Here is a 25,645-nt window from a genome sequence, read left to right on the forward strand (position 1 = left end):
TGTGTGAATGGACAGCAAATAAGAAGAGACTGTATATGGAGACTTATCAAATTCTCGTTTCTATTTCTCCTTGGTCACAACTATTGAATGCAAATAGGCAATAGCAGGTCGCATGGTGAACATCGCTGTATTAGTTTCTAATGAATAAGACGCAGTGAATAAGAAAGAACCACATGCTGAACTGTTATGCATATGTCATAAATCTATCCCCTTCTGGGAGAGGTTACAGTTGGTTGCCCTTCGCAGATGCGCAATCTACTCCTGCGTAAAAAGACGGAATGCTCCGTGCAACGCGCATTATCATCCTCCTGAGCGCGTTTATCTGGATAATTGTGAACTGTTTACAGGGCACTTCCTGAGGTGAGGCAGGGATATAAAACACCAACTGACTCTGGACTCTGGTCACACTGACATACGAAACGACACCGGTCACCCCCGCAATGGCAGGTAAGCTGCGTGCTCACGTAAGACCCAGGTCTTATGTTAGGTCCAAAAGAAATATCCATTGCAGAATATATTGCCTTGGTCTTTTTTATTTTATTTTATTTTATTTTATTTATTTATTTTTTACATTTTTTTTATCTTTGTTTAAATCCCGTTGGTTTGAAAAGTAAAGGCTACAATAACTTACTTTTTTCTCCAACAACTGACATGTTTCTTGTTGTTTATCCCTTTTGGAACTTTTTAAGTGTGTAATGTTTGATCACTTTTTTGTAAACAGCTGAGGGATAGGGCTGTATGTAACCACTCAAATTCATAGAAGGAGCTATGGTTACAAGGACTGACCATCCATGAGATCAAAATTATAGTTTTAACCATGTTCAGAAGCTATACAGTTCGTTTACAATTACATTGTTTAAAAACAATTCAGTAAAACAAGCTTATATTTCGAATTGTGGGGTAAGACTGCTGAAACAACTCATAAGGCATTTATTAAGTTATATTCTTGAAGAATCGGTGGCTATATATCATACACATGATACATACACATGCACATACACATTATTCACTAGCATCCTGTACTGTAGGTTATGCCTAGTTCATATTTTTATCAAGTACTTATCACATTAATTCTCTATATGTGGTATTACTAAATGTATCCTGGAGTCATCCCAATGGCTTATTATGAATGAATGCATACAGTGCCCTGCGTACGTAATGGGAAAGTGAAGCATGTTTTCTTCTTTTGGCTGTACACTACAAAAGTTTGGATTTTAAATTTTTACAAATGACACCACTTTTTATGCATAGTCACCCTATTTCAGGGAACCCAAAAGTAATGGGACAGATTTATCAAATGTCCAAATGAAGTACTCGTGTTTAGTATTTGGTGAACAATCCTTTGCATGCAACAACTACCTGAAGTCTGCGACCCATTGACCCCACCAGACGCTGGGTAACTTCTCTGGTGATGCTCTGCCAGGCCTGTACTGCAGCCATCTTCAGTTGTTTTGAGGTCTTTTTGCCCAAAATGTTATCATCAGGAAATGAAATGCATGTTCAATAGGATTTAAATCTGAAGATTGACTTGGCCAGTCAAGATCTTTCCACTTTTTGGTCCTGAAAAACTCCCTACTGTCGTTGTTATGGCGGTATGTTTTGGGTCATTGTCTTATTGTATGATTCATTTAGAGACATTTGCTTGCACTCGAGCAGGCAAGATGTTTCTGTACACTCCAGAATATATTCTGCTGCTGCTGTCAGCAGTTACATCATCAATGACGACAAGTTAGCAAGTTCTAGTGGCAACTATACATGCACAAACCTAACAACCCCAGCTTTTTAGGTACATTTTAGCACCAGTGCCTTTTTTTTCTTTTTAATGATGTTTCAAACTGTTGATTTTGGCAAGCCTAAGGACCTCATGTTCACAAACACCAATAGCAAACTCCAAAGGCAAATGCAAAGCCTATGTCAATACTAGACATTGACAACTCTCTAATGCCTACACAAATGATGCAACGGAACACACCTGACTTACCAGGAACACCTGTCAATTGTCCTACTACTTTTGAGTACCCTAAAATAGGGAGACTACAGTATGCATAAAAAGCGTTGTCATTTCTGAATGGTGAAACCAATATGTACACAAATACCATCTTTTCTTTGACCATGTCTCCTCAAACCCGGTAGATCACCCTGATCCCCAGATCCCTGACTACAAGCTGGTGTCCCACCGGGATTTCAACCTGATCACTGGTATCCACTCTCCTGACGAGGTGGACCAGATCCACGACTGGGAGATCCGGGACTCGGACATCTTCGCCATCACGTATCCTAAGTCAGGTCAGGAAACAGCAAGGATACCTACTTATGTACCTTCCTACAACTTGAACTAAACTAAAGTGCTTGCTCTATTTAGTCTAACCTCTCTTAACCTCTTTCTACAAAGTACAACGTATTGTGTACATATTAATCTGTTTACACTGCTTTTGCATCAGTGAGCTTTGTGTACTTTATTCTGCCCTGACTATTAGTCAAGTAAACATAATTTGGGCATGTTGTTTAGGTACAGGCACTACTGTCCTCCACTCTTTCCCATAACCCTGCCTGCATCTTTAGTAAAGTGGAATGCTGCAAGCCCTGTTTCTCCCTGCTTGACCGAGAACAATGGTTTATCAAACACCAGGCTGCGGGATCAAATACCATTACCATGGGTAGATCGCAATAGTCTAAAATGGCCTCCTTTCTTCAATCTCTTCTCCTTTACCGACTAATCTGAAAATATAGGATAGGTGAAAGCAATATGGTGGATGCATACCAAGTGTATGTTTTCACTAGTCCTGCTCTTTCACATCTGTGCAGAATGAGGGAAAGGAGACAGGCAGGGGAAGCATCTTTAGATGATGAAGCCATTTCACCTATGCACCAAAGCAGGGCAGGATTAGTTAGCAGGACAGTGAGTGAGTAAATGAGAGAACAGCAATGTGCGTCACTCGCTCACTGGCTAGGAGTAACAAAACGTTTTTCAGTGTTTCTGCATGAATGAGACTGCAATGTCTTTGTGAGCTGCTAATGGAAAGTGGGTGTTCAAATGGTCAGTTAGATGAAGTATCTATTGTGATAAAGCTGGACAACACTCAAACTGTCATCAGAAGAGCGGCACAACCTTGCACTGACCTGTACAACAAAAAATTGACCTAATTGCTGCCATTGTACATTATGAATGGTGGTGTTGGAGAGAAAGAGATTACATCATTGCCCCTGAGTCCTAAAGTGTCATGGCTGCTCTGTTCATGACTTTTCGTATCTTGGCTGCTCTGTTCTTGATCTTTCGTATCTTAGCTGCTCTGTTCGTGACCTGTAGTATTTTGGCTGCTCTGTTCGTGACCTGTAGTGTCTTGGCTGCTCTGTTGTGACCTGTAGTATTTTGGCTGCTCTGTTCGTGACCTGTAGTGTCTTGGCTGCTCTGTTGTGACCTGTAGTATTTTGGCTGCTCTGTTCGTGACCTGTAGTGTCTTGGCTGCTCTGTTCGTGACCTGTAGTGTCTTGGCTGCTCTGCTCATGACCTGTAGTATTTTGGCTGCTCTGTTCGTGACCTGTAGTGTCTTGGCTGCTCTCTTCCTGACCTGTAGTATTTTGGCTGCTCTGTTCGTGACCTGTAGTGTCTTGGCTGCTCTGTTTGTGACCTGTAGTATTTTGGCTGCTCTGTTCGTGACCTGTAGTGTCTTGGCTGCTCTGTTTGTGACCTACAGTATAGTATCTTGGCTGTACTATTCATGACCTGTAGTATCTTGGCTGCTCTGTTCATAATAATAATAATAATAATAATAATAATCAGCTTTTATTTATATAGCACCTTACATACATAAGAATGCAACCCAAAGTGCTGTACAATACAGCGCAAAAGAAAGAAAAGAACAAATTAAAAAACGAGAACAACCAAAACATCAGCAAAGTGCTGTACAATACAGTGCAAGAGCAGATTAAAAACAAAAACAACTATAATTAACATAATTAATCAATACAATAAAAGCAGCATCACTCAATCTAGTTCCATAGATATCAATACAATAAAATCAGCAGAGATAGCAGCATAGATAAAATGAAGCTAAATTGAAGAGATAGTTTTTAAACTGGCGCTTAAAGATGTTTACTGAGCTTGCTGATGTCTTGAGGTACCGTATTCCACAGTTTAGGGGCATGCAGCATAAATGCACAACAACTTTCTTTTGGGTTTTGATAGTAACCTTCAATAAGCCAGCAGCAGAAGACCTGAGTGCTCTTGAGGGCGTATAGGTTATCAGAGAATCAGTAATGTAATGTTTTGAATTAGTTGGAGCCTGTCTATAGACTTCTTGGGGAGGCCAGTAAAAAGTGCATTACAGTAGTCAAGTCTACTTGAAATAAAAGCATGAATCAGTTTTTCAGCCTCCCGCTGAGTTAAAAACGGCCGCACCTTGGCAATGTTTCTCAGATTTAAAAAGGCTGTCTCAGTCACCTTGGGATTTAAAACTCAGATCAGAGTCTAAGGGAGATTGGATATTGGTCTATAATTAGTTAAGAGTCTCACTGTGTAAATTTGATTTCTTCAGAAATGGTTTCACAACAGCATTTTATTATAAGGGTCACCAGTGTCAATAACCCCACCCCTAATGGTTATGATTTAATCGTTGAAGAATTTGGCAAACTCCTCACATTTCGAAGGCTTGTGAGAGAAAGTCAGTAGAACGGGCAGGATTTAGCAGCTGGTTAATAACAACAATATTCTACAGTTGCCAGCATTGTCACTAATCATCTTAGAGAAATGTGTTTTTCTTGCGTGTACTGCCTTATTATAGTCAGCTATTGCCTCCTTATAAAGGCCACAGTGAACCTGTAATTTGCTTTTTCTCCACTGCCTTTCCACCAACCTGCACCTTCTCTTAAGTATCTTGTCTTCTCTGTTCTTCACAGGGACAATCTGGATGCAGCAGATCCTCCGCCTGATAGAGGCCAAGGGTGACGTCACAGCAACCACGGATCAGGTCAACTCTGACCATGTCCCATGGATTGAACTGATTGGCAGTGAGAAGGAGTTTGTCTCTGCCCCCTCTCCCAGGCTCCGAGTGTCTCACCTCCAGTTCAAGTTCATGCCGCTTGCGCTCAGAAAGAAAAAAGGGAAGGTCGGTCGAGTTCACTGTGTGGATGGTTTTCATATTTATGAACTATCGCGGCCAGTACTTTCATGATTACAGTATTACATAATATGGACAATTAATATATCAAATTAATCAATCAGCCATAATGATATGTGAACTAACTAGTTGGTTGATTGACTGATTGATCAGTTAATTATTATCATATCATTATTACATTGATTTGATATTCATAATATTAATAGTAGGCCTACTCTACTCCTCAAGGTGATCTATGTGGCCAGAAACCCTAAGGATGTTCTAGTGTCCTATTACCACTTCCACAAATATGCCACCATGCTGGAGACCCCGAAGGACTTCAATGGCTTCTTTGAGAAATTCATGGAAGGGAAAGGTAAAACTATGCCTATCCCTGTTAATGACTGATAAGAGACCAGAAAGCAGATTTGTGTTGTACTGTCATGGTATTATTGGGTTGTATGTGAAATATCTTTTTCATGTAAGTTTTTGCCGCATCTGTTGCAGTTTATGGGAACAGTTGGTTTGAGCATATCAAGACCTGGTACTCTCACAGGGATGACATGAACCTCCTGTACATCACTTATGAGAACATGATCCAGGTAATATCTACATATAACAGCGTGTGTGTGTGTGTAACAGTGTGGTGTGTGATGATATTAACATACAGTATATCTAGATATATATCTATTTATTTTATGTTCAATGTAGAGGGGAAGGGTGTAGGATATTATGTGATTTTACTAAGAGATGAGATGATAAAGAGAGGAATAACAGAAAAACAGACCAGGATGTAGGGCTGATAATGGGGTCGGGGGGGAGCATGCTTGTCCTACTGGCGTAAACCAAGAGAGTGAGTCTGGAGAGTAGAGTAGAGCATTCCACGGGTCTCTGTTTGTTTATGTCTGTGAAATGAGTTCCCTCGAGACAGAGGAGAATAAACAATTGTGTGTGTATATGTGGTTGTAGATGAATCCACCAGTTCGAGTCAGTCTGTGGCCTCCTCTGCATCCTTTTAGAAAATGGTTGTGTATGTGCGTGCGTGTGTGTGTGTGTGTGTGTGTGCGTGCGTACGTCTCTCTATCTCTGCAGGACCTGCGATCAGTAGTGGAGAGGATCTGTGTGTTCCTTGGGAAGGAGCTGACGGATAAGCAGCTGTCCTGTGTGGTGGAAAACAGCACCTTCCGGAACATGAGGCAGAACCCTAAAGCCAACTACCAGCTGGTGTCAGACAGTCTGCTCAACCATAACAAGGGAACCTTCATGAGGAAAGGTATGTGTTCCAGCTTTATATGGAGAAAATGACTGTTTATCCTCAAAACAACCTCAATTCTTCGTGGCATTGATTCCACAAGATGTTGGTAGCATTCCTTTGAGATTCTGGTCCATGATGACATGATTGCATCACGCAATTCATGCAGATTTTTCAGGAGCACTTTCAAGCTGTGAATCTCCTGTTCTACCACATCCCAAAGGTGTTCTATTGGATTCAGATCCGGTGACTGGGAAGGCCACTGAAGAACACTGAACTCATTGTCATGTTCATGAAACCAGTTTGAGACGACTTTTGCTTTGTGACATGGTGCATTATCATGCTGGAAGTAGCCATTAGAAGATGGGTAAATTGTGGCCATGAAGGGATGCACATGGTCAGCAACAATACTCAAATAGGCTGTGGCATTCAAGCGATGATTGATTGGTATTAACGTGTGTCAAGTAAACATTCCCCACACCATTACACCAGCTCCACCATGAGGTGTACAGGTCAGTGGCATACATGTGTAACATCCCAAGAGCAATCCTAGAGAACATGTCATATCAGGCCATCTAAAGTCCTACTGTACACGTCATCCATAAATCTACACTGAATCAAAAGGGATCTTCCATGCATCTGCTTGTTGTATTCTCATGTACAAAATATCTATTTTTGTTTCCCATCCTCACTCTGACAGGGACCATTGGCGACTGGAAGAACTATTTCACTGTTGCCCAGAACGAGAGGTTTGACTGTGTCTTCCAGGAGCAGATGAAGGACCTGCCTCTCTCCTTTATTTGGGACATCAATGACATCATCATTGCGTGATGTCATCAGGGTCAGACGTCAGGGCCACAACACAACACAACACAACACAGGGAAACTGCCATTTCATAACAGGGTTAGATTGTCCACTAAGTTTATATTTTCATGTTTTTGTTTGTGTGCGCTGTACCTGCAGGGTTTCACCTTTCTCAATCGTATGTAACTAAATAACTAACAGTCCATTCCCCTAGAACAACTCTGGCCAATTGTAAACAAACCTGTTTCGCCCCTAGACACTCGATATTAGAAAACACTTTACGGGACCAAAACAGCATTCGTAAATGAAATTCCCTGATCGCTACCGATTAAACATAGTCATTACAAGCATGTTACCTTTTTATGTAAATTAGTATGTAAATATTATAACAAGGATAATTGTCTGGATGTGTCTTGTCTGATAGTCTGTATGCGTCTGTTATATTCTAAAAGGCTTTTCATCAAGACTGGGGACTTCATAGTATCTGCTGTCTACCACCATTCACTGTTTTAATGTGACTAACATGGAATAAACAACGTAGGCCTACTGTAATACCTTTTGTGTAGCCACATTATGGATTGTCTCCTCAAAGAAAGAGAAAATCCTGCATCCTGCTATGTTCTACTGTCATTGTTAATAGGTCTAAACACCAAAAGATAAGATCAGTAACAATTCACTGCTGCCCTCTGTTGACCAGACAGAGTTTCTACAACTGTCTTTGTGAATAAACTTTATTCAATATAGTCATGCACGTGACATCACTTCAGCACCAGGGAGGCCAGGGATAACATAAATCTGTTGAGTAATGGCATCAGGGTATAAATGAATAAACTGGGGTGTATAAATGCCCTTAGACCTTAATGTGATGGATAACAGCCAACCGTAGTTAGAGTTCATGTTTAGAACATTAATGTGGTAGTCGTGGTCATTCTCCGCTGGGCCTGGTCACAACAACGTGACTCCCTCCCTCCGTTGCTGATTCCGGTTCTGTCCCGTGTAGATTCCCGTTCCGTTCCGTTGGTAAAGTGTTCCGTCCTCTCCTGTTCCTCCCCTGGTTCAGTCCTCATCACTGCCCAGTGCTAAAGGGTCAAAGTCCGGATCCTCATCCAGATCCAAGTCATCGATGTCTTGGAAGAGGGACTCGTCCACTTCAACGCTGTTCCCACCTTAGAAGGAGTTATTACACATTATACCACCTGTTACCAATCCTCTACAACCATTCGTACAGGGCGCTATTTCATACACGTCCCAAGATTCAGTTCAGACATGCATACATGCATACATACATACAGTACCAGTCAAAAGTTTGGACACACCTTGCCAAGAGTGTGCAAAGTTGTCATCAAAGCAAAAGGTGGCTACTTTGAAGAATCTAAAATATAAAACATATTCTGGTTTGTTTAACACTTTTTTGTTTACTACATCATTCCATATGTGTTCCTTCATAGTTTTGATGTCTTCAATATTAATCTACAATGTAGAAAATAATAAAAAAAATAAAGAAAAACCATTGAATGAGAAGGTGTCCACACTTTTGACTGGTACTGTACATACCTACCTACCTCAATCACCAGTGGTAACAATACACAGCTGAATCAAAATACACACTACGACAGACTCTTGACAAACATGAACAAACAACACACAGACACACAATACAGCTTGATCATGTTTACCATCTTCAAGGAACTGTATATCCGACGTGTCGAGATTGTGGTCTGTGTCAAAGAGCTGTTTCCCTGGGAGAGAAAAATGAATACAGAAATATGCTCAGTAACAAGCACAAAGGTTCATCGTTTTGACTGAAAATGAGGTCAGAGATGTGCTGTCGCAGCCCAAAGCCCTTCATCTATGCACCCAGACTGGGCTGGAAGGATGGACAGACAGACCCCTCCCTACCTGTAAGTTTCACCTTCCCTTGTTGCTGCTGCTCCTCCTCTTTCTGTCGTTTCGTTCTCAGCTCAGCCATTTCCAGCTCAAATGTAGCTTTCCATGATAGGAAGTTCTCGATTGTGACCACCGTGCCTTGGAATGCCACCTGTTCGACACACACAGAGTTTATTTTTACAACTGGAACACACCATCAATATACAACAGGCTGAGGTTGAGCTTCACCATTTAATTCATAACATAATAAGTGTATGATGAAAATAATGTTTTTTTCCATACCTTCTCAGCCTCCTCTGCTTCCTGCTCTTTTCGCGTCTTCTCCTCCTCTCGTCTGTTTTTTATCTGGTCAACTATTTCGTTCAGCTTCTCCTGGACAGCTGTAACCAGGGTGAAGATCATCACCATGCCCAGGTTTTCTTCTGCCTAGAGTAGAGACATCCATGTTAGCTCTCTTATAGAATCATGCACTGCAGTGTTCTGATAAGGAGACACCATAGGGAACAGCAGTAGGATGCCTGAAAGGTGGGAAGATATAGACGGACATAGACAGGAACACACACGCACAGACAGACAGACAGACAGACAGACACACACTGACCTGCTGCTGCAGTAAGGTGAGGATTTCTTCTGCATCTGGATCCTCCAGGTTCTCCGCGGAGTAGATCTCCCACAGCGGCACCTCATCTGGGTACTTCTCCACGTAGGTGAACTTTAGGGTTGCTTCCACCACTCAATAAAGCAGATGGACATTGCCGAAGACGAATAAGAAATCACATGGTACAAAACCAGACCAACACTCAAGCCCCCTTTATCTATGTCTTATTTGTATTTGTCTTTTAGCTTGAGAGGCAAAGCTACTTACTTTCATCGTTTTGCCCCGCATCTGATGTCACCGTGATCGTGAAGCTGCTGGGCACCTCAGATAAAACTGCATTTAAAAATCAGAAAAGTGACAGCACAGCAGTTTGGTCATTTGACATGCCAGCATGACCATTAAAATAAACAGCTGAAACGAAGAACATCTATCCAGAGGCTCAACGACTAAGCAAAGCCTATCCAAAACTTCAAGACATGGATGACTAACACGGGGTGACTGTGTAAGTTTGTTGTGGCAGTGGCACCCACTTGCTACATACGGCTAGCTCGCTAGCTAGCCAGCCAGCCTGCTTGCTTGCCATCATTCTCAAGCTTGCAAAAACAACGACACTCGCAGAAAGCTGACCTGTAAACGAGTCCGGGTAGATGGACTCTATAGCTTCCAGCTCATTTCGCTGCTCCTCGGCGTAATCAGTCATTTTCTTCTACAACTTTCCATCAATTAGTTAGCAAATTCATCACAACGGGACCAGACGTGTGCGTGCTGAGAACGGGCCACCGGTGTTCGATTACATCAGACATCGTCGTCTCGGTCTGCGCACAGCTCAACGCAATTTGACACATTGAATGTCATTGAATGGAGCGGTGAGTTCATTATTTCGTATGCAGTTAGATCAGCTGTTAATTTTCAGTCAAACATGTGATTATGTGCTATCAATGTATATGTTTATATCGAGATTATGTTGTTGAATTTTTCTTCAATAGATTCTTTGGTCTAGCAAAAATACTGACTGAAGTAACCCTCCTTGTCACCTGACACTGGTACTGTAAGTTCTTAAAGGGCCACTACCCTTTTTAAAAAACCAAGCTCTCTCATTGTCATGGCCTGAACATCAAACCTTCTCCAATGATGATGAAACAGGTAGACCTGGTTTTATTTATGGTAAAAAGGTAGGCCTGATTTAACTTATGGAAAAAAGTCGGGCTGATTTAGTTCATAAACTAAAAAAAAACATGCATGGCAGTTGCAGAAGGCTACTGTATTTTCTTTTGATTTCACTAAGCTCAGTTTCATCAGCACTACACTGTCATATGTCACAATAAATCCAACAAATAAAATAACTAAAGTGCTTGGCCCCAGTGTATTGGGTGAGTGTGGGAGGCAGTTACAGCAAATATCGAAATCCATGCTGTATTAGAGCAGTGATGACAGGAAGGTGAGCAGTGATGACAGGAAGGTGCCTGGAGCGTGGGAAGGGCGTCGGAGTGTCTGAGTAGACATGTCTAGGCACCTAAACCTGGCCTCATGTAACTGATTACTCTCTAGGTCCTCCTCTCATTCACACATGATGGACTGTGGACAGTCTCGCCTTCTCTCTCTCTCTCTCTCTCTCTCTCTCTCTCTCTCTCTCTCTCTCTCTCTCTCTCACACACACACACACACACACACACACACACACACACACACACACAACAAGCTAACATGGTTTCATTTGACCATATGCAATAGTTTATTTAAGGTCCAAATGAGATTTATATACAGTAAAAAATGCCTATACTTCTATTCAAACAACAAGTGGTTACATTTGTGCTTTATTGATGTTGCAGATGTCAGATGTCAAATGTTTCTAAAACGGGTGCTACTGACTTGGAGGAATGCTGACTGAGTGGAATGCAGTTAAAACATCCTGATTGATCCTACTTGTTATACATTTACTAAGCCTATATAAACATTCATCACCTTAGTAAATGTTGTGCTAGTTTCTATTAGTAGCTATACAAAGGAGGTCCATGCTACATAAGACCAAACATACAGTTCCAGTTTGCTAGCTTGTTTGGACAAACTACCATACAATATCAACATGTGCTGTTTCTTTTTTCCTACACTTGACAAAGACGCTTTAAGGTAATGCTCAAGATTTGTCCCATTTCTGTAAACATTTCAAAGCTCCTGGTCACAATGTTTAATGCTTCACGGTAAAGAAAAGATAATAGTAGCATCCACATTGCTGTGACAATGTATGAAGTACAAAATACCCAACAATTATGAGAATGTAAGGCCTCAAAAGCATGTCAAAGAGAGGTACCTTGTTGTCATATGCTGTATGTCCCAGTGTAATGCCCACACTAGCAAACCACATAGAATGTTTGCCCCATACATTGCTTCATCCTTCATGCTATCCTACCGTGGATTCGGAACGCAGTCTGTCATAACATGTAAGTGGTTATGCCTATTAACTAACTATGGGTTCCAGTGGACAGAGAGGAAGTCCTATTTCTTACAGTCCTATATAAGTCCTGTTTCGCCACTTCTGCATCAGCTGCATGCATTCTTTGGTAATCACTGCTGTCTGTGTCCATGGTAATAACAACATTCTCAATGGTGCGCTTTGTTGAGGTCAGAGCTTTTGGGGTAAGTGCAGGCATTTCTCCTGAGTTTGTTAAATGCACGTGATAAGTACAATACAAAGGAGTGGTATTTGCTTCGAAGTAGTAGAAAGAATCATCAAATGTCACAATATAGTGTTCCTTAAATAAATCTGCATTCCTCTTCTGAAACAGAACGAGTCGTCATCCTTCGTCTCCTCCTCCTCCTCTTCCTCTTCCTCCTCTTCTCGCTCAGGACATCTCTATGCCATGCTCCAGGTCCAGCACAGGTCTCTTCTCCGGGGTGTAGTCTCGGTCCAGGCGATCCACGTACCTCTGCAAGGTGCTGTAGTACTGCTCGCTCTTGGAGAACGTGTACAAGGCTGAGATCTCCTCCCACGCCTTGTGGTTGGGGAAGGGAAACACGTCCGGGTCACGGTTCTCAAAGAAGCTTTTGAGGTTCCTCTGGGCCAGTTTCGAGGCGTAGTCGCCGGCGAAGATGTCAAACTGCTCCTTCTCCTTATCCATGTAACGCTTCCAGAAGGTGAGTTGGAGGTAGCTGACTTTGGAGCGGCAGTTGGTGAAGCACGTGCCGATGAGGCCAGCAGTGGCTGCTATGATGATGATAAACCAGCCAAGAATCTGGGGACAAAAACATCAGACACACACATGACCCAGAAGAACTCACTCTCACATGATCGGTGGAGGCTGGTGGAGGTCGAAATCAGAGGACAGGCTCATTGTAATGCATGGAATGGTATCAAAAACACATGTTTGAAGTGAACATACTATATGTAAAATTTTTTTTAAAATAAACAATAAAGCTTGTATGTAAAATGATGAGTTTACAATGTCAATATTATATATCGAACTGCAAAGAGTAAAGGTCAAACATGAACATCCCATGTATGTTTGTCTGACTCACCTGTGACTGTGCCCTGAACATGAGCAGCAGCTCCATACGTTCATTACTGTCCAGCTTGGACCTCTCACAGGGCACTCTGGCCAGCTCCTCCCTGCACAGCAAGGTCTTGTTCTTACAGAACAGGTCCACCACTACGGAATCATCCAGCCCGCTGACAGCACACTCGTAGAAAGTACCGTTCAGCAAGGCCACACACAGCCACATGATAGGGGCTACACAGGCGCCAGTGAAGATTTTCATGAACACTTTAAGGCAGTTGAAACAGTTCCCCCGAGGGCAGAGCTTCATGGGGTTGAGGCAGCAGCCCGTGTAGAGCCTCCACAGTCTGGTGCTGAAGAAGAGACCCAGGACGAGTAGCACCAGTGCTGGGCCCAGTAGGAAGGTCAACCCATAGGGAAAGTTCTGGTCGTGGTTACAAGGGCACTGGAAGGAGACCATGGTGAAGATCCTCTCACCTCCGATGGTCAGTAAGGCCATGAAACTGTAACCTATGGTGGCCTTCTGGTTCATGAAGAAACGCAGCACTGTCTGGAAGTTATCCATGGTGTCAATAAGGGGTTTTTGGGCAGTCTCCACCAAAATCCAAAGGAATTAATCAAATGAATGAAAAATGAAAAGAGTGAAAAGAAAGATAGTAAACTGTTGCTGTGTGATGTCTCTCTCTCCCTGCATTCCCTCCCTGTGTTCTGTCTGAGACAAGGAAAAAAACATCGGCTGTGCCTTCTTCTGCCCCTCCCTTTTCTCTCCCTCCTATTCTTTCCCTTTCGGTCTTTCTACCCCAACTCCTCCTCCTTCTTTTCCTCACTCTAGCTTTTTTCCCACCCTGACCCACCCCATTTTCCTCGTCATTGTCTGTATTCTCCTAACCCCTCTTTAAAACCGCTTACTGACTCTTTAAATCTTAACCTCTCTCTCTCTCTCCCTCTCTCCCTCTCTCTGTGTAGGTAATCAACTGGCGTGACTATGTTGGCTGAGATCCTGTAGATCTGGTTTGTGACAGTTCAGCTGCAGCTGTCCTCTGAGAATTATGTCATAGGCAAAACAGCCACTGGCTCATGCAAAATCTGTCTGGAAAACATATAACATAACTTCACTTTACAACAATTCATCTAGTGTAAGAGAGAAGAAAGTGGATTTTTGGAAGCTGTTGAGCAAACTGACTCACTAACTGTGCACAAACAGGCAAGCACCCTTTGCTCTCAGGCACGCACGCATAAACACACCCACACACACCCACACACACACACACACACACACACACACACACACACACACACACACACACTCACACTCACACACAAACAATGTGGTATCTCAGCACTATGGCTACATTCCTCAGAAGTACAAAAAATGCATTGTTAAATGAGTTATGCTCACTCATGCATACCCAAAACATACAAACAACAACAACAACAACAACAGTCTTTACAGCCACATTACTTAAGTTACCCTTACACATGCATAGGAGTACCTACCATTGTTACTATTGTTTCAGAAAAAGCAGAAATGGACAAATCCTCATAGATTATTGCTGTGTCAGTGTATGATATAGAGAAGAGGGTTCTCTCCAACTTCCTCCAGTGAGAAACGGCTTTCTATTCTCTATTCCCTCAGGCTAGGGCCTGTCTACTCACCCTAAAAGGCTCTGAGTGCATTGATCTCTCCAACAGAAAAGCTTTTAACAGTGTGGTGATGTTAACCCACAGTAAAGGCACATCAAGTACTTAATGTACATGTGCTTTAGTACTACTACTTTACTACTTTAGTATTACTACTACAGCTAACCATCTCAATAACTCTACATTGATATCTGAGCTGATGTTGTACTTTATCCAAGGTTGTTGTACTTTATTTTAACCTTATTTTACCAGGTAAGTTGACTGAAAACATATTCTCGTTTGGAGCAATGACCTGGGGAAGAGTGGCAGGGAAGAGTTGGCCATTATAATACAAGGTCCACTTGTGGCAATATGTGTTGTCAGCATTGCATGGATACATGATACAGGAAGAGATGTTGCAGAAAGGCACATTGAGTTTCCATTCTGAAGAGTTCTACATGAAAGTTTTCTCAAGGTACACAGGAAGTGGAGCTAATTCTGTACTCGTACCTAACCTAACCATGATATTTCCTGCCAATGGCACAAACTGCTCTAGATAAGACAATCATTTGACATGGCTTGAAGAAGCATTTGCAAGTTGAGTATTTTTCCATTTCGAGTTATGTTATTATAGCCATAAAAGCCACAGTGAAGAGTCAAGTAGCATCACAGTATTGGCAAAATCATGTATTAAAATAATGCATAGGGCTAGCTCAGCAAAATTAAAATGTTTAGATACTTAAAGGGACACTTTTTTTTTTTTTTTTTTTTTTTAACCTCATATTCATTGTCTCCAGCGCCATACCAGTGTCTGCATATGTGAAAATTGGGGGTACTGGTTTTTTATTTATTCACAAGACACAAATGCACTCCCCCTGGCTGGAAACTTGCATTTTCTAAAGGTCTATGAATTGAAAACATAATTACCCCCAATGACATCAAAGGGGGTAATTTCCGTAAGACTGTTTGACTACAGAACCTATAAAATCTGCTGGAGATAATGAATATGAGGTTAAAATCAGTGAAGTGTCCCTTTAAGAGCATAATAAATCAAAAGTACATACAAAGCAAATAATCAAAAAAGTTTGAATGTAATAATGATTGACATTGAGGATGATGATGATAATGGTGATGATGATGACGATTATGAAGACCACAATGCTGATCCTCTATCATGATGATGTGAAGGTGGATGATGGAGCCAATGGAGAATGGAGTGATGAGCAGTAGAGTCACATCATCACACCGCGTCCACAAAGTCAAGCACTGCTGGGTTAGCAGCTAGGCCGTCTGACCTGACAGAGCACATTCTCAACGATCCTCTGGGATTCTCTGGGTCGCTTTCCTTCTCCACATACCGATGCAGGGTGCTGTAGTAGTGGTCATTGGTGTTGAACTTGAATAAGGAGGAGATCTTCTCCCAGGCTCGATTATGAGGGGTGGTGAGGGGTTTAGGGGGTATCAGCTCGAAGAAGCTCTTCAGGTTCCTATCAGCCAGCTCCTTGGCATGTTTGATTGTGTAGTTCTCCATGAGATCTGCCTCGTGCTTGGTGTAGGCCTTCCAGAACTTGAGCTCTAGGGAGCTGATGGGGGAGTAACACTTGGCCACGCAGTTGAGTGTCAGGTAAAAAACCATGATGGAGGTGATCACCAGCCAACCCAGGACCTGAAATCAAAATCAACAGATTACACTCAAGATTCAATATTCCTCCTCTGACAAACCCACTTCCTCGTCATGAATTGTAAAACTGCATCAAATCATATTAAAATCACAATCACAAAAAAAGACATGTCATGAACAACAACAAAACCAGGACAAAAGGGCCAAAAATGCAATGATTTCTGTAATTGATTCAGACCGTTTGCTATTGTGAATATTCTCTCACCTGAGACTCAGCGCGAATGGTAGCCAGCACACTTTCATATTGTGGGACGGTGCTCCCGCATGGAAACGTATGAAGTTTAGCCGGGCACTGCGGATCCCTTCCATCGCAAAGGTGTTTTTTGAAAAGCGTTACATTCACGCCGGTTATGGCACATTCAAAGAAATTGCCGTTGAGTAATGCCACTGCAATCCAACTAACAGGTGCGACCATCGCAGTCGTGGTGATCTGAACGAAGACTATCCCGCAGGCGCAAAAAGTTTTAAATTTACATTTGGATTTGCGAAGACATAACCCTGTAAACAATTTCCATGTTTTATTGCTAAGGATGTAACCTAAAAATAACAGCGCTAGAGCAGGCACAAGGAGAAATACGGTGCCGTAGGCAAAGTTCCAGCCGCTGCAAGGACACTTGAACACCACAGCCGAGAAGACCTGTTCCCCGCCTGCCGTTAGTAATGCCACCAAACTGAAGCCTATTGTCGTCTCCTGACTCTGAGCAATCTTGAGAACCGTTTTAAACATATTCATCTTGCTAGAGCTCACAGATGCTTCTGATGATACTGATCGTCGTGGGAACACGTCGTGGGAACTGTTGATATGGAGGTATGAGCTATAAACTTTCAGTTCTCTATGTGTCGTGCGACTGTGTCCTCTGGCGCGCCCCCAACTCATGGTGTCATGTAGTCACAGTGGTTTATTTATTTTGGGGACAATAGTTGAGGTGTCACTAGCACGGTGCGTAGAATGGGCCACACATAACTGCTGCTGCAAGCTTTGCAACAGATTTGAAAAGGCAAATGGTACTAGACCCTGATCAGTCAATAAGAACTTTCACACACCTCCCATTTCAATAATGCATATCGAGTGGCGCGCGTAAATAAGCCTGTCCAAAGATTGCACAGCCTCAATGGGCAAACAAATGCGGCTCGCACATCTCGGCCTCCATAACATGATACAGCAGTTGATTTATATTGACAAATAATTGAAAAATAAACCTTATCATAAGACTCCAGTGTGAAATATGTGAAAATTGGGGGTACTGTTTTTTTATTATTCACAAGACACAAATGCACTCCCCCTGGCTGGAAACTTGCATTTTCTAAAGGTCTATGAATTGAAAAAATAATTACCCCCAATGACATCAAAGGGGGTAATTTCCGTAAGACTGTTTGACTACAGAACCTATAAAATCTGCTGGAGATAATGAATATGAGGTTAAAATCAGTGAAGTGTCCCTTTGAGAGCATAATAAATCAAAAGTACATACAAAGCAAATAATCAAAAAAGTTTGAATGTAATAATGATTGACATTGATGATGATGATGATAATGGTGATGATGATGACGATTATGAAGACCACAATGCTGATCCTCTATCATGATGATGTGAAGGTGGATGATGGAGCCAATGGAGAATGGAGTGATGAGCAGTAGAGTCACATCATCACAGCGCGTCCACAAAGTCAAGCACTGCTGGGTTAGCAGGTAGGCCGTCTGACCTGACAGAGCCCATTATCAACGATCCTCTGGGATTCTCTGGGTCGCTTTCCTTCTCCACATACCGATGCAGGGTGCTGTAGTAGTGGTCATTGGTGTTGAACTTGAATAAGGAGGAGATCTTCTCCCAGGCTCGATTATGAGGGGTGGTGAGGGGTTTAGGGGGTATCAGCTCGAAGAAGCTCTTCAGGTTCCTATCAGCCAGCTCCTTGGCATGTTTGATTGTGTAGTCCTCCATGAGATCTGCCTCGTGCTTGGTGTAGGCCTTCCAGAACTTGAGCTCTAGGGAGCTGATGGGGGAGTAACACTTGGCCACGCAGTTGAGTGTCAGGTAAAAAACCATGATGGAGGTGATCACCAGCCAACCCAGGACCTGAAATCAAAATCAACAGATTACACTCAAGATTCAATATTCCTCCTCTAACAAACCCACTTCCTAGTCATGAATTGTAAAACTGCATCAAATCATATTAAAATCACAATCACAAAAAAGACATGTCATGAACAACAACAAAACCAAGACAAAAGGGCCAAAAATGCAATGATTTCTGTAATTGATTCAGACCGTTTGTTATTGTGAATATTCTCTCACCTGAGACTCAGCGCGAATGGTAGCCAGCACACTTTGAGATTGTGGGACGTTGCTCCCGCATGGAAACGTATGAAGTTCAGCCGGGCACCGCGGATCCCTTCCATCGCAAAGGTGTTTTTTGAAAAGCGTTACATTCACGCCGGTTATGGCACATTCAAAGAAATTGCCGTTGAGTAATGCCACTGCAATCCAACTAACAGGTGCGACCATCGCAGTCGTGGTGATCTGAACGAAGACTATCCCGCAGGCGCAAAAAGTTTTAAATTTACATTTGGATTTGCGAAGACATAACCCTGTAAACAATTTCCATGTTTTATTGCTAAGGATGTAACCTAAAAATAACAGCGCTAGAGCAGGCACAAGGAGAAATACGGTGCCGTAGGCAAAGTTCCAGCCGCTGCAAGGACACTTGAACACCACAGCCGAGAAGACCTGTTCCCCGCCTGCCGTTAGTAATGCCACCAAACTGAAGCCTATTGTCGTCTCCTGACTCTGAGCAATCTTGAGAACCGTTTTAAACATATTCATCTTGCTAGAGCTCACAGATGCTTCTGATGATACTGATCGTCGTGGGAACTGTTGATATGGAGGTATAAGCTATAAACTTTCAGTTCTCTATGTGTCGTGCGACTGTGTCCTCTGGCGCGCCCCCAACTCATGGTGTCATGTAGTCACAGTGGTTTATTTATTTTGGGGACAATAGTTGATGTGTCACTAGCACGGTGCGTAGAATGGGCCACACATAACTGCTGCTGCAAGCTTTGCAACAGATTTGAAAAGGCAAATGGTACTAGACCCTGATCAGTCAATAAGAACATTCACACACCTCCCATTTCAATAATGCATATCGAGTGGCGCGCGTAAATAAGCCTGTCCAAAGATTGCACAGCCTCAGTGGGCAATCAAATGCGGCCCGCACATCTCGGCCTCCATAACATGATACAGTAGTTGATTTATATTGACAAATAATTGAAAAATAAACTCCAGACTCCAGTAACCATGGTCATTCCATCATCCCCTCACATGTGACTCGGCGCGTAGAGAGGCCATCACATCTTCTTTGACATTCTCTGCAAAGGCATAGGAGCGATTTTGCTTGGGGGGGGGGTCCTGTTGTCGTTACAACGGAAGCAACAACACAGGGTTAAAGCAAAGGACAACACGATTAAGTCACCTAAGACAGACCCTCCAAAGCAGGTCTATAGGGACTGCATGGGTAACAATATGCAACTATGTAGCATTTACCGGAGACCCGATCATTTCATGCTTTTCACTGGCACTAACCGCTACTTGTTGACAAAAAACAACAACAACATCCACAACACAGGGACATTTCATTATAGCAGGTGTCCCATTAAGTCAATATTGCTTTCCTTTCACATTGTACCTGTACAAAAACCTTCCCATATCTCTTCAAAGTCCTTCTTTATTACCAGCTTTTTGATTAGCATAGATTCATAAGATATTGTGTCCAGCCGTTTCCTAAGATCTGGTTCCTTGCAAAATAGTGGGGGTTAAAGCCACGTTGTTTCAACATGTCCCTTGTCCCAACATCATCTTTGAACTAAAGAGGTCATCAGTCTCAGGTTCATTTGTGAATCTGTGCTATTGCACTTGGTAGAGAGCCATCAGAACCCACGTGGGACTGGCACCTCCTCTCTGTCTCAAGCTAATAGTAAATCAAGGGAGTAGCATATCTCTAGTATATATACAAGCTCAATAACTGTTACTAGTACATACTCAATAATATTTACATTTTAGTAATTAACGGACACTCTGTTTCCAGTGTGACTAAGAACAATTAGCACCTCAACGCCATGTATGTGTGGATTTTATTAAGCCTTTGCACATTTGGTAAGTGTCCAATTCTGTATGTTTGTATTTCTCAAACCCACATTTCACATTGTGGAAGACAATGGGCCTCATTTATCAAACGTGAGCAGAACAAACATCTTGGCATTCACTTTCGTTTTCGTGTTTAAGATTTGATAGACACAAAATGTTTACCGTGTAGAGTTGCTTTGTATGAGTATTTGGGTTGAGGTGTAGCCGAATAGTAATAGCCCTGGTTTATAGTATATGGGTATTCACTTTGTGTAGACGTGGTTTGTGGGAATATTTGGGCTTAGACAGATGTAAACCTGGTTTGTGAGAATATCAGGGCTTTAGACAAATATTTTTTTGTACTGTATTTTGTGTCCAAACAGATAATTATAATACTGTTTCTAGTGCGAAAAGCAAAGCTGAATCTGAAATTATGATGGATATTTATTCGACAGACGAATATGAACATACAGTGCCCTCCATAATTGTTGGGACAGTGAAGCATTTTTTCTTCTTTTGACTCTATACTCCAAAAGTTTGGATGTGAAATCAAACAATTACTATGAGGTTTAAGTATAGATTCTCAGCTTTTATTTGAGGGCATTTGTGTACTTTTTATACATATTTCCCCTATTTCATGTTAAAAAGAAACTCACATTGGTTAGGAGGAGGGTATTTTCTTTGTAGAGGTAGTCTTTGGCAATGAAGTAGGTCATCAAGGGATATCATTTCACATAATCTTCTGTTCAATGCTGCTTTTATTTGCATTTACAGGTTGCACGGTACAGGTTGCTGCAAGGTCATTGTCGAGTGGTAGGAAAGCTATTTTGTTTGAGGACTGCATACCAGCTTAAATAACAACATTGGAGAAAACATTTACAGTGTAAACATATCCTAACAAACTGTGTGTCCTCACAGATAAACCATGGATCAATGTTAATTCCTCTGACATTGTGAAGGGAGAGTGGGTAAAAGTTATGTGTGGAGTTCCCATCGACTACACAGGAGGCAACTGTCGCCTTTACACAGACAGGCAGACAAGCCCTTTAAAATTGGTGCAAACCAATAGTTACACATGTGAGTTCCTCATGTCCTCACAAGAACTGCTGGGAGGGAGACCTGCCGGGACTCGGACAACCGTGAGGTGTGACTACAAGCTGCAAAACTATGTGTCCATATCCAGTGACAACAAGGCAGTGGTGGTTTGGGGTGAGGTCATGTTCACTTTAACACCGTATCAATTTAACACCTTTTTTATTTTTTATTAATCCTGGTTTAGAGTGACCAATTGAGATAGTCATCTGTTTCCAAGGGAGCCCTTGCCAGTTTTCCATTCAGTCAATCAATAAATCAACCGAAATGTACTTGTGTAGCACATTTCACACGTAATACAATGCACTCTATAAGAAGAATAAATAAAAACTGGAGGAGAAAATAAATACACAGATTGAAACAAAGGAGGATAATAGTATTATTTTTGGGTTAAAACAGTTAGTGACCCAACAGAACCAACATGTGGATTGAAGTCTGTTATTCTCCATAGATTCCTGTCAGGTTATAACAAACCAAATATGTGATTTTGTAATTTGAGTGAACTATCCCTTTAACCAAACCCTAAATCCTAACAAAATGTAGAAAATTCAACATCGGTTTGCAGGCCCAGCGAGGCCCCTAAGTCTCTCCCCTCTGTGCCTAATTCAGGGCTTAAAGTATTTTTGTACTCTTCCAGGCACCAGCAAGAAGCCAATGTTGACCATTAGTCCACAGTTGGCCTTCATGGATGGTACAGTGGAGGTAAACTGTGTACCACCGTTCCCACATACCGCCAGCTGTAGGTTGTATCGGGACGGGATTCATCTCCGAGAGTTTCCCTGTAACCATAACATGAGTGGAAAGCAACTGATGGTGTGGCAGAAAACCTCACCATTCAATCTGATCAACTTAACCTGCAAATACAACTATAAGGGACAGGATTACGTCCAATCAAAGCCCAGCGATTCATCAATGATATTGATTGTGGGTAGGTGATGAACTTTGATTTTTAGCTCTTTATGTCATCTTTTTAACCATATATGCCCTAGTGATACTCAATGCTCGTCCTGGAGAGCCGCAGTGGGTCCTGGTTTTTGTTCCAGCCTAGTGCTATCACACCTGACTGAAACGAGTCTGTCACGTGTGACATATGAACATATGAATGGACGGAGACAGATCCACAGTCCCCTCCCCGATTTCATCGTGGGGGACAATAACGAGCTGATCATCAGTACTACGGCTCTCCAGGACCAGGGTCGAGTACCACAGCCCCACTGTATGTAGGGTTGTAGCCATGCTAGGTTTAGAAGATATGACCAGTAGACAGATGACTTTCTGCTGTTAATATCTCTCAATCTTCTTTCAGATACAGAAAAAATGGATCTTGACAAGAATCAGACTACGATTGCCTGTAAAGTTCCAGTCAATGCACAGTATTTGCCACTCCTCCCATCCAACGGCTCTCTAATTGTGGGACAGGGACTGTCAATGATTGTTGAGGCCACTGATAGCAGCAGTCAGTCCAATCACAATTGTACATATCTGTAACTGTTGGGCTGTGTTAGTTAATGGTGGAGCAAAGAGGGTAGTGAAAGCTATGACGTGTATTGTCTTTGGTATATCTTCATATATGCAGGAAGTAAATGGGTGCGGTATTGTTAGACTTTAGCGCTGGTTTTGATGTAATTGGTCATTAATTGTTGCTAGGAAAACTCAAATGTTATGGTTGGATGTCTGCTGCTCTGTCCTGGATGGGAAACTACCTAAGCAGGAGAAGGCATTTTCTTTAATGGTTGTTTTTCAGACTGTTAGAATGTACACTGTGGTGTTCCTCAACGTAGCTGCCTAGGCCAACTCCTCTACCCTCAGTAATGAATAAAGCAAGAGTAGTTGTGTTTGATGACTCTACCTTGCATAATGTTGCATCAACCTATAATGAGCTAACAGATGTACTGAGCAAAGAACTAAGAACAAAGCATGAGTGGGTTAAACGAATTAAACTTAAACAAATTGATGTTGAATATTTCTAAAACAAAATGTATTGTATGTGGTCCAAGACAAATGCTTGCTGGTGACCCTCATCTTAACTTGTCCATGGATGGGTATCCTGTGGAATTGGTTCAAAAGACCAAACTACTTGGTGTCATGTTGGATACAGATCTACCCTCATCTGGATATATAGATAACATTGTAATTAAAATGGCCAAGGGCAATAAGGAAATATTCTGAGTATGTAACATCCAGCACTCTGGATCAAGTGATTAGAACAAAAAGCAACTACCTCAAAACTAGGCTGCCAGATGAGCTCTCCATTGCTCTATTTGTACGAATGTCAACATCATCTCTCAACTCTCATGGCTTTCCATTAAACACAAATTAGTATCCAGGCTTTTGATTTTCTTAAATTAATATTTTTCAAGAAACCACAGTATTTTTCGGACCGTTTAGTGTATACTAGCAACAAACATAACCACCAAGACTAAGGACAAATCTCCTAAAATCTATAGTAATATACAGAGCCATCACTGAATGGAATTCTATAGCCTAGTCAAAATCACATCTCTCAGGCAAAAACTAAATCCACTTTAAAGAAAACAATAAAAGAACATCTAATGTTATCCACCATGTGATTGGACAGATACTAATCCCACTGAATGTTTATATATTACTATGCCAGGTATTTGAATTGTCTAATGTCTACCTGTTAAATATTTGTAATGTCTTAATGTAAATGTAATTTTTTGTGATGTATTTGCAGTTATTTGTTGGACCCCAGGAAGATGCTTGGTGTCAGCTATTGGGGATCCTAATACAAATGCAACATTCAAATCAATCAATGTTTATTTTCGTAAACAGAAGGAGCATTATAGGTCCTGATATAAAGAATCATTTTAGAAACAAAACAGAAATTGTGTAGAAAACTATTTCACACATGCTTCTCCCATCAGAAAAGACACTGATGGTAAGACCTCTTAATTGAATTGCGCCCCGTGTCAGTGGGCAGAAGTTATACAAGTTTCCATCACTTGATGGCGCTGTATCCCACATGACTAAATTCATGTGACCGATGGGAAGAGGCGGGGTTAGTAGAGTGTGACAATCTAGCTGCTACAATGTAACCACCAATAAAGTATCCAAGACAACCGCTAGCAGACTTACCTGCGCTCAATTTGCGCTTCACAAATGTAACAAATAACGGACATCAAATGACAGACATCTTTGTCAACCCAACGGAACGGCGCCTAGGGGACTGGGCTTGAGCATAATTCATATGAGGTGCGTAGCTTCTACAACATTAAGGGGAATTATTGCATGCAGAATGTTAATGCTTAGTGGTAAGTAGGAGCGAGATAGCGCGTATTTGGACCAGACAGATGAGGTATAGCCTATATATTCTGGGTCCGATTTAGGAGCAAAACACTGCGGTCGATGCGGCAGCGACTTTGAGTTTGGGAGACCGGGCGGGGGGCTTTATTTTTTATGTTACACACCCGGTTTGGTTGTCTTTTCAGCTGAGCCGCTGCCCTGTTGCTAGGAAACCTTTGACAGCTCGGAGATGTAGAAGTGATAGTGGATGACCAAGAGCGCACGGCCTGGCCTGCTGACTCCTGCACTCAGAACAGCGCACTGATCGAGCGCACTGATTATGCCAGCTTGCTTTTAATCCACCGCGCGTGGCTCCTGCGACGCACGTCTTGTTCATGCGTAATAAACATGCTTCACGATCCTGTGTGTTCACCGTGACGAGTCACGTGAGCCGGGCCGCTGTGCGTTGGGATGAGTCCGTTTAGGCTGACTCAAAGATTGGATCCTGTGTTATTCTCCCTCCTGCGAAATCTAAAATGATGCTCCGCCTCAGCCCTGCCCCGTAGACTTAGGATAGAATATGTATGACTTGCTCAGCACTCAACGCTCCAGGTGCTGAAGCCAGGAGTGTCATCGTAGGCTATCCACATTTAATGAGCATCAAATATCCATAGAGCATGCACAATAGGCTTGGTGGGAGGCTTGGACCATGCTGTAGTAGTTAAAGCCTATATCAACCTTCTCTCTCTCCCCCTCTCCT

At 42.2% G+C, this 25,645-nt stretch overlaps 5 protein-coding genes and 1 long non-coding RNA gene across 6 annotated transcripts; 2 read left to right on the forward strand and 4 right to left on the reverse strand.

Moving 5' to 3' along the window:
- Nucleotides 1-298: 298 nt before the first annotated feature.
- On the forward strand, nt 299-7,700 carry LOC310810500 (amine sulfotransferase-like). The gene is made up of 7 exons (XM_083678288.1): nt 299-447; nt 2,134-2,286; nt 4,897-5,105; nt 5,346-5,472; nt 5,604-5,698; nt 6,189-6,369; nt 7,049-7,700. Exons 1-7 carry the CDS (start codon nt 441-443, stop codon nt 7,177-7,179), a joined length of 903 nt encoding a protein of 300 aa, XP_083534414.1. The 5' UTR covers nt 299-440; the 3' UTR covers nt 7,180-7,700.
- A 153-nt stretch (nt 7,701-7,853) lies between these two features.
- rwdd1 (RWD domain containing 1) lies at nt 7,854-10,416 on the reverse strand. Its single transcript, XM_083678289.1, has 7 exons — nt 10,266-10,416; nt 9,906-9,971; nt 9,642-9,772; nt 9,323-9,466; nt 9,053-9,191; nt 8,830-8,892; nt 7,854-8,319 (listed from the first exon to the last, which is right to left on the reverse strand). The coding sequence occupies exons 1-7, from the start codon at nt 10,336-10,338 to the stop codon at nt 8,210-8,212; spliced, it is 726 nt and encodes a 241-aa protein (XP_083534415.1). The 5' UTR covers nt 10,339-10,416; the 3' UTR covers nt 7,854-8,209.
- Nucleotides 10,417-11,359: 943 nt separating this feature from the next.
- calhm5.1 (calcium homeostasis modulator family member 5, tandem duplicate 1) lies at nt 11,360-13,942 on the reverse strand. The gene is made up of 2 exons (XM_083679062.1): nt 13,152-13,942; nt 11,360-12,868 (listed from the first exon to the last, which is right to left on the reverse strand). Exons 1-2 carry the CDS (start codon nt 13,692-13,694, stop codon nt 12,479-12,481), a joined length of 933 nt encoding a protein of 310 aa, XP_083535188.1. The 5' UTR covers nt 13,695-13,942; the 3' UTR covers nt 11,360-12,478.
- A 1,624-nt stretch (nt 13,943-15,566) lies between these two features.
- LOC310811061 (calcium homeostasis modulator protein 6-like) lies at nt 15,567-17,364 on the reverse strand. Its single transcript, XM_083679060.1, has 2 exons — nt 16,636-17,364; nt 15,567-16,415 (listed from the first exon to the last, which is right to left on the reverse strand). Exons 1-2 carry the CDS (start codon nt 17,305-17,307, stop codon nt 15,990-15,992), a joined length of 1,098 nt encoding a protein of 365 aa, XP_083535186.1. The 5' UTR covers nt 17,308-17,364; the 3' UTR covers nt 15,567-15,989.
- Nucleotides 17,365-17,656: 292 nt separating this feature from the next.
- LOC310811062 (calcium homeostasis modulator protein 6-like) lies at nt 17,657-19,339 on the reverse strand. The gene is made up of 2 exons (XM_083679061.1): nt 18,724-19,339; nt 17,657-18,504 (listed from the first exon to the last, which is right to left on the reverse strand). The coding sequence occupies exons 1-2, from the start codon at nt 19,249-19,251 to the stop codon at nt 18,079-18,081; spliced, it is 954 nt and encodes a 317-aa protein (XP_083535187.1). The 5' UTR covers nt 19,252-19,339; the 3' UTR covers nt 17,657-18,078.
- A 2,349-nt stretch (nt 19,340-21,688) lies between these two features.
- Nucleotides 21,689-24,058, forward strand: LOC310810668. The gene is made up of 3 exons (XR_014554446.1): nt 21,689-21,756; nt 22,277-22,567; nt 22,946-24,058. It is a non-coding gene; the product is annotated as an uncharacterized lncRNA (long non-coding RNA).
- Nucleotides 24,059-25,645: the final 1,587 nt, after the last annotated feature.

The sequence above is a fragment of the Argentina silus genome, assembly GCF_951799395.1.
Source record: "Argentina silus genome assembly, chromosome: 10".
NCBI lineage: Eukaryota > Metazoa > Chordata > Actinopteri > Argentiniformes > Argentinidae > Argentina > Argentina silus.

What these genes read in the sequence shown, in the direction of transcription:
- calhm5.1 (XM_083679062.1), bottom strand. Translation starts at nt 13,694, where the DNA reads ATGGATAACTTCCAGACAGTGCTGCGTTTCTTCATGAACCAGAAGGCC. An exon ending in TGTTCAGGGCACAGTCACAG is followed by an intron (nt 12,869 to 13,151) that starts GTGAGTCAGACA and finishes TTTTGTCCCCAG; the next exon opens with ATTCTTGGCTGGTTTATCAT.
- LOC310811062 (XM_083679061.1), bottom strand. Translation starts at nt 19,251, where the DNA reads ATGAATATGTTTAAAACGGTTCTCAAGATTGCTCAGAGTCAGGAGACG. An exon ending in CCATTCGCGCTGAGTCTCAG is followed by an intron (nt 18,505 to 18,723) that starts GTGAGAGAATAT and finishes TTTTGATTTCAG; the next exon opens with GTCCTGGGTTGGCTGGTGAT.
- LOC310810500 (XM_083678288.1), top strand. An exon ending in CATCACGTATCCTAAGTCAG is followed by an intron (nt 2,287 to 4,896) that starts GTCAGGAAACAG and finishes TGTTCTTCACAG; the next exon opens with GGACAATCTGGATGCAGCAG. An exon ending in GAAATTCATGGAAGGGAAAG is followed by an intron (nt 5,473 to 5,603) that starts GTAAAACTATGC and finishes CATCTGTTGCAG; the next exon opens with TTTATGGGAACAGTTGGTTT.
- rwdd1 (XM_083678289.1), bottom strand. Translation starts at nt 10,338, where the DNA reads ATGACTGATTACGCCGAGGAGCAGCGAAATGAGCTGGAAGCTATAGAG. An exon ending in TGCGGGGCAAAACGATGAAA is followed by an intron (nt 9,773 to 9,905) that starts GTAAGTAGCTTT and finishes TGCTTTATTGAG; the next exon opens with TGGTGGAAGCAACCCTAAAG. An exon ending in TATACAGTTCCTTGAAGATG is followed by an intron (nt 8,320 to 8,829) that starts GTAAACATGATC and finishes ACTCCTTCTAAG; the next exon opens with GTGGGAACAGCGTTGAAGTG.
- LOC310811061 (XM_083679060.1), bottom strand. Translation starts at nt 17,307, where the DNA reads ATGAGTTGGGGGCGCGCCAGAGGACACAGTCGCACGACACATAGAGAA. An exon ending in CCATTCGCGCTGAGTCTCAG is followed by an intron (nt 16,416 to 16,635) that starts GTGAGAGAATAT and finishes TTTTGATTTCAG; the next exon opens with GTCCTGGGTTGGCTGGTGAT.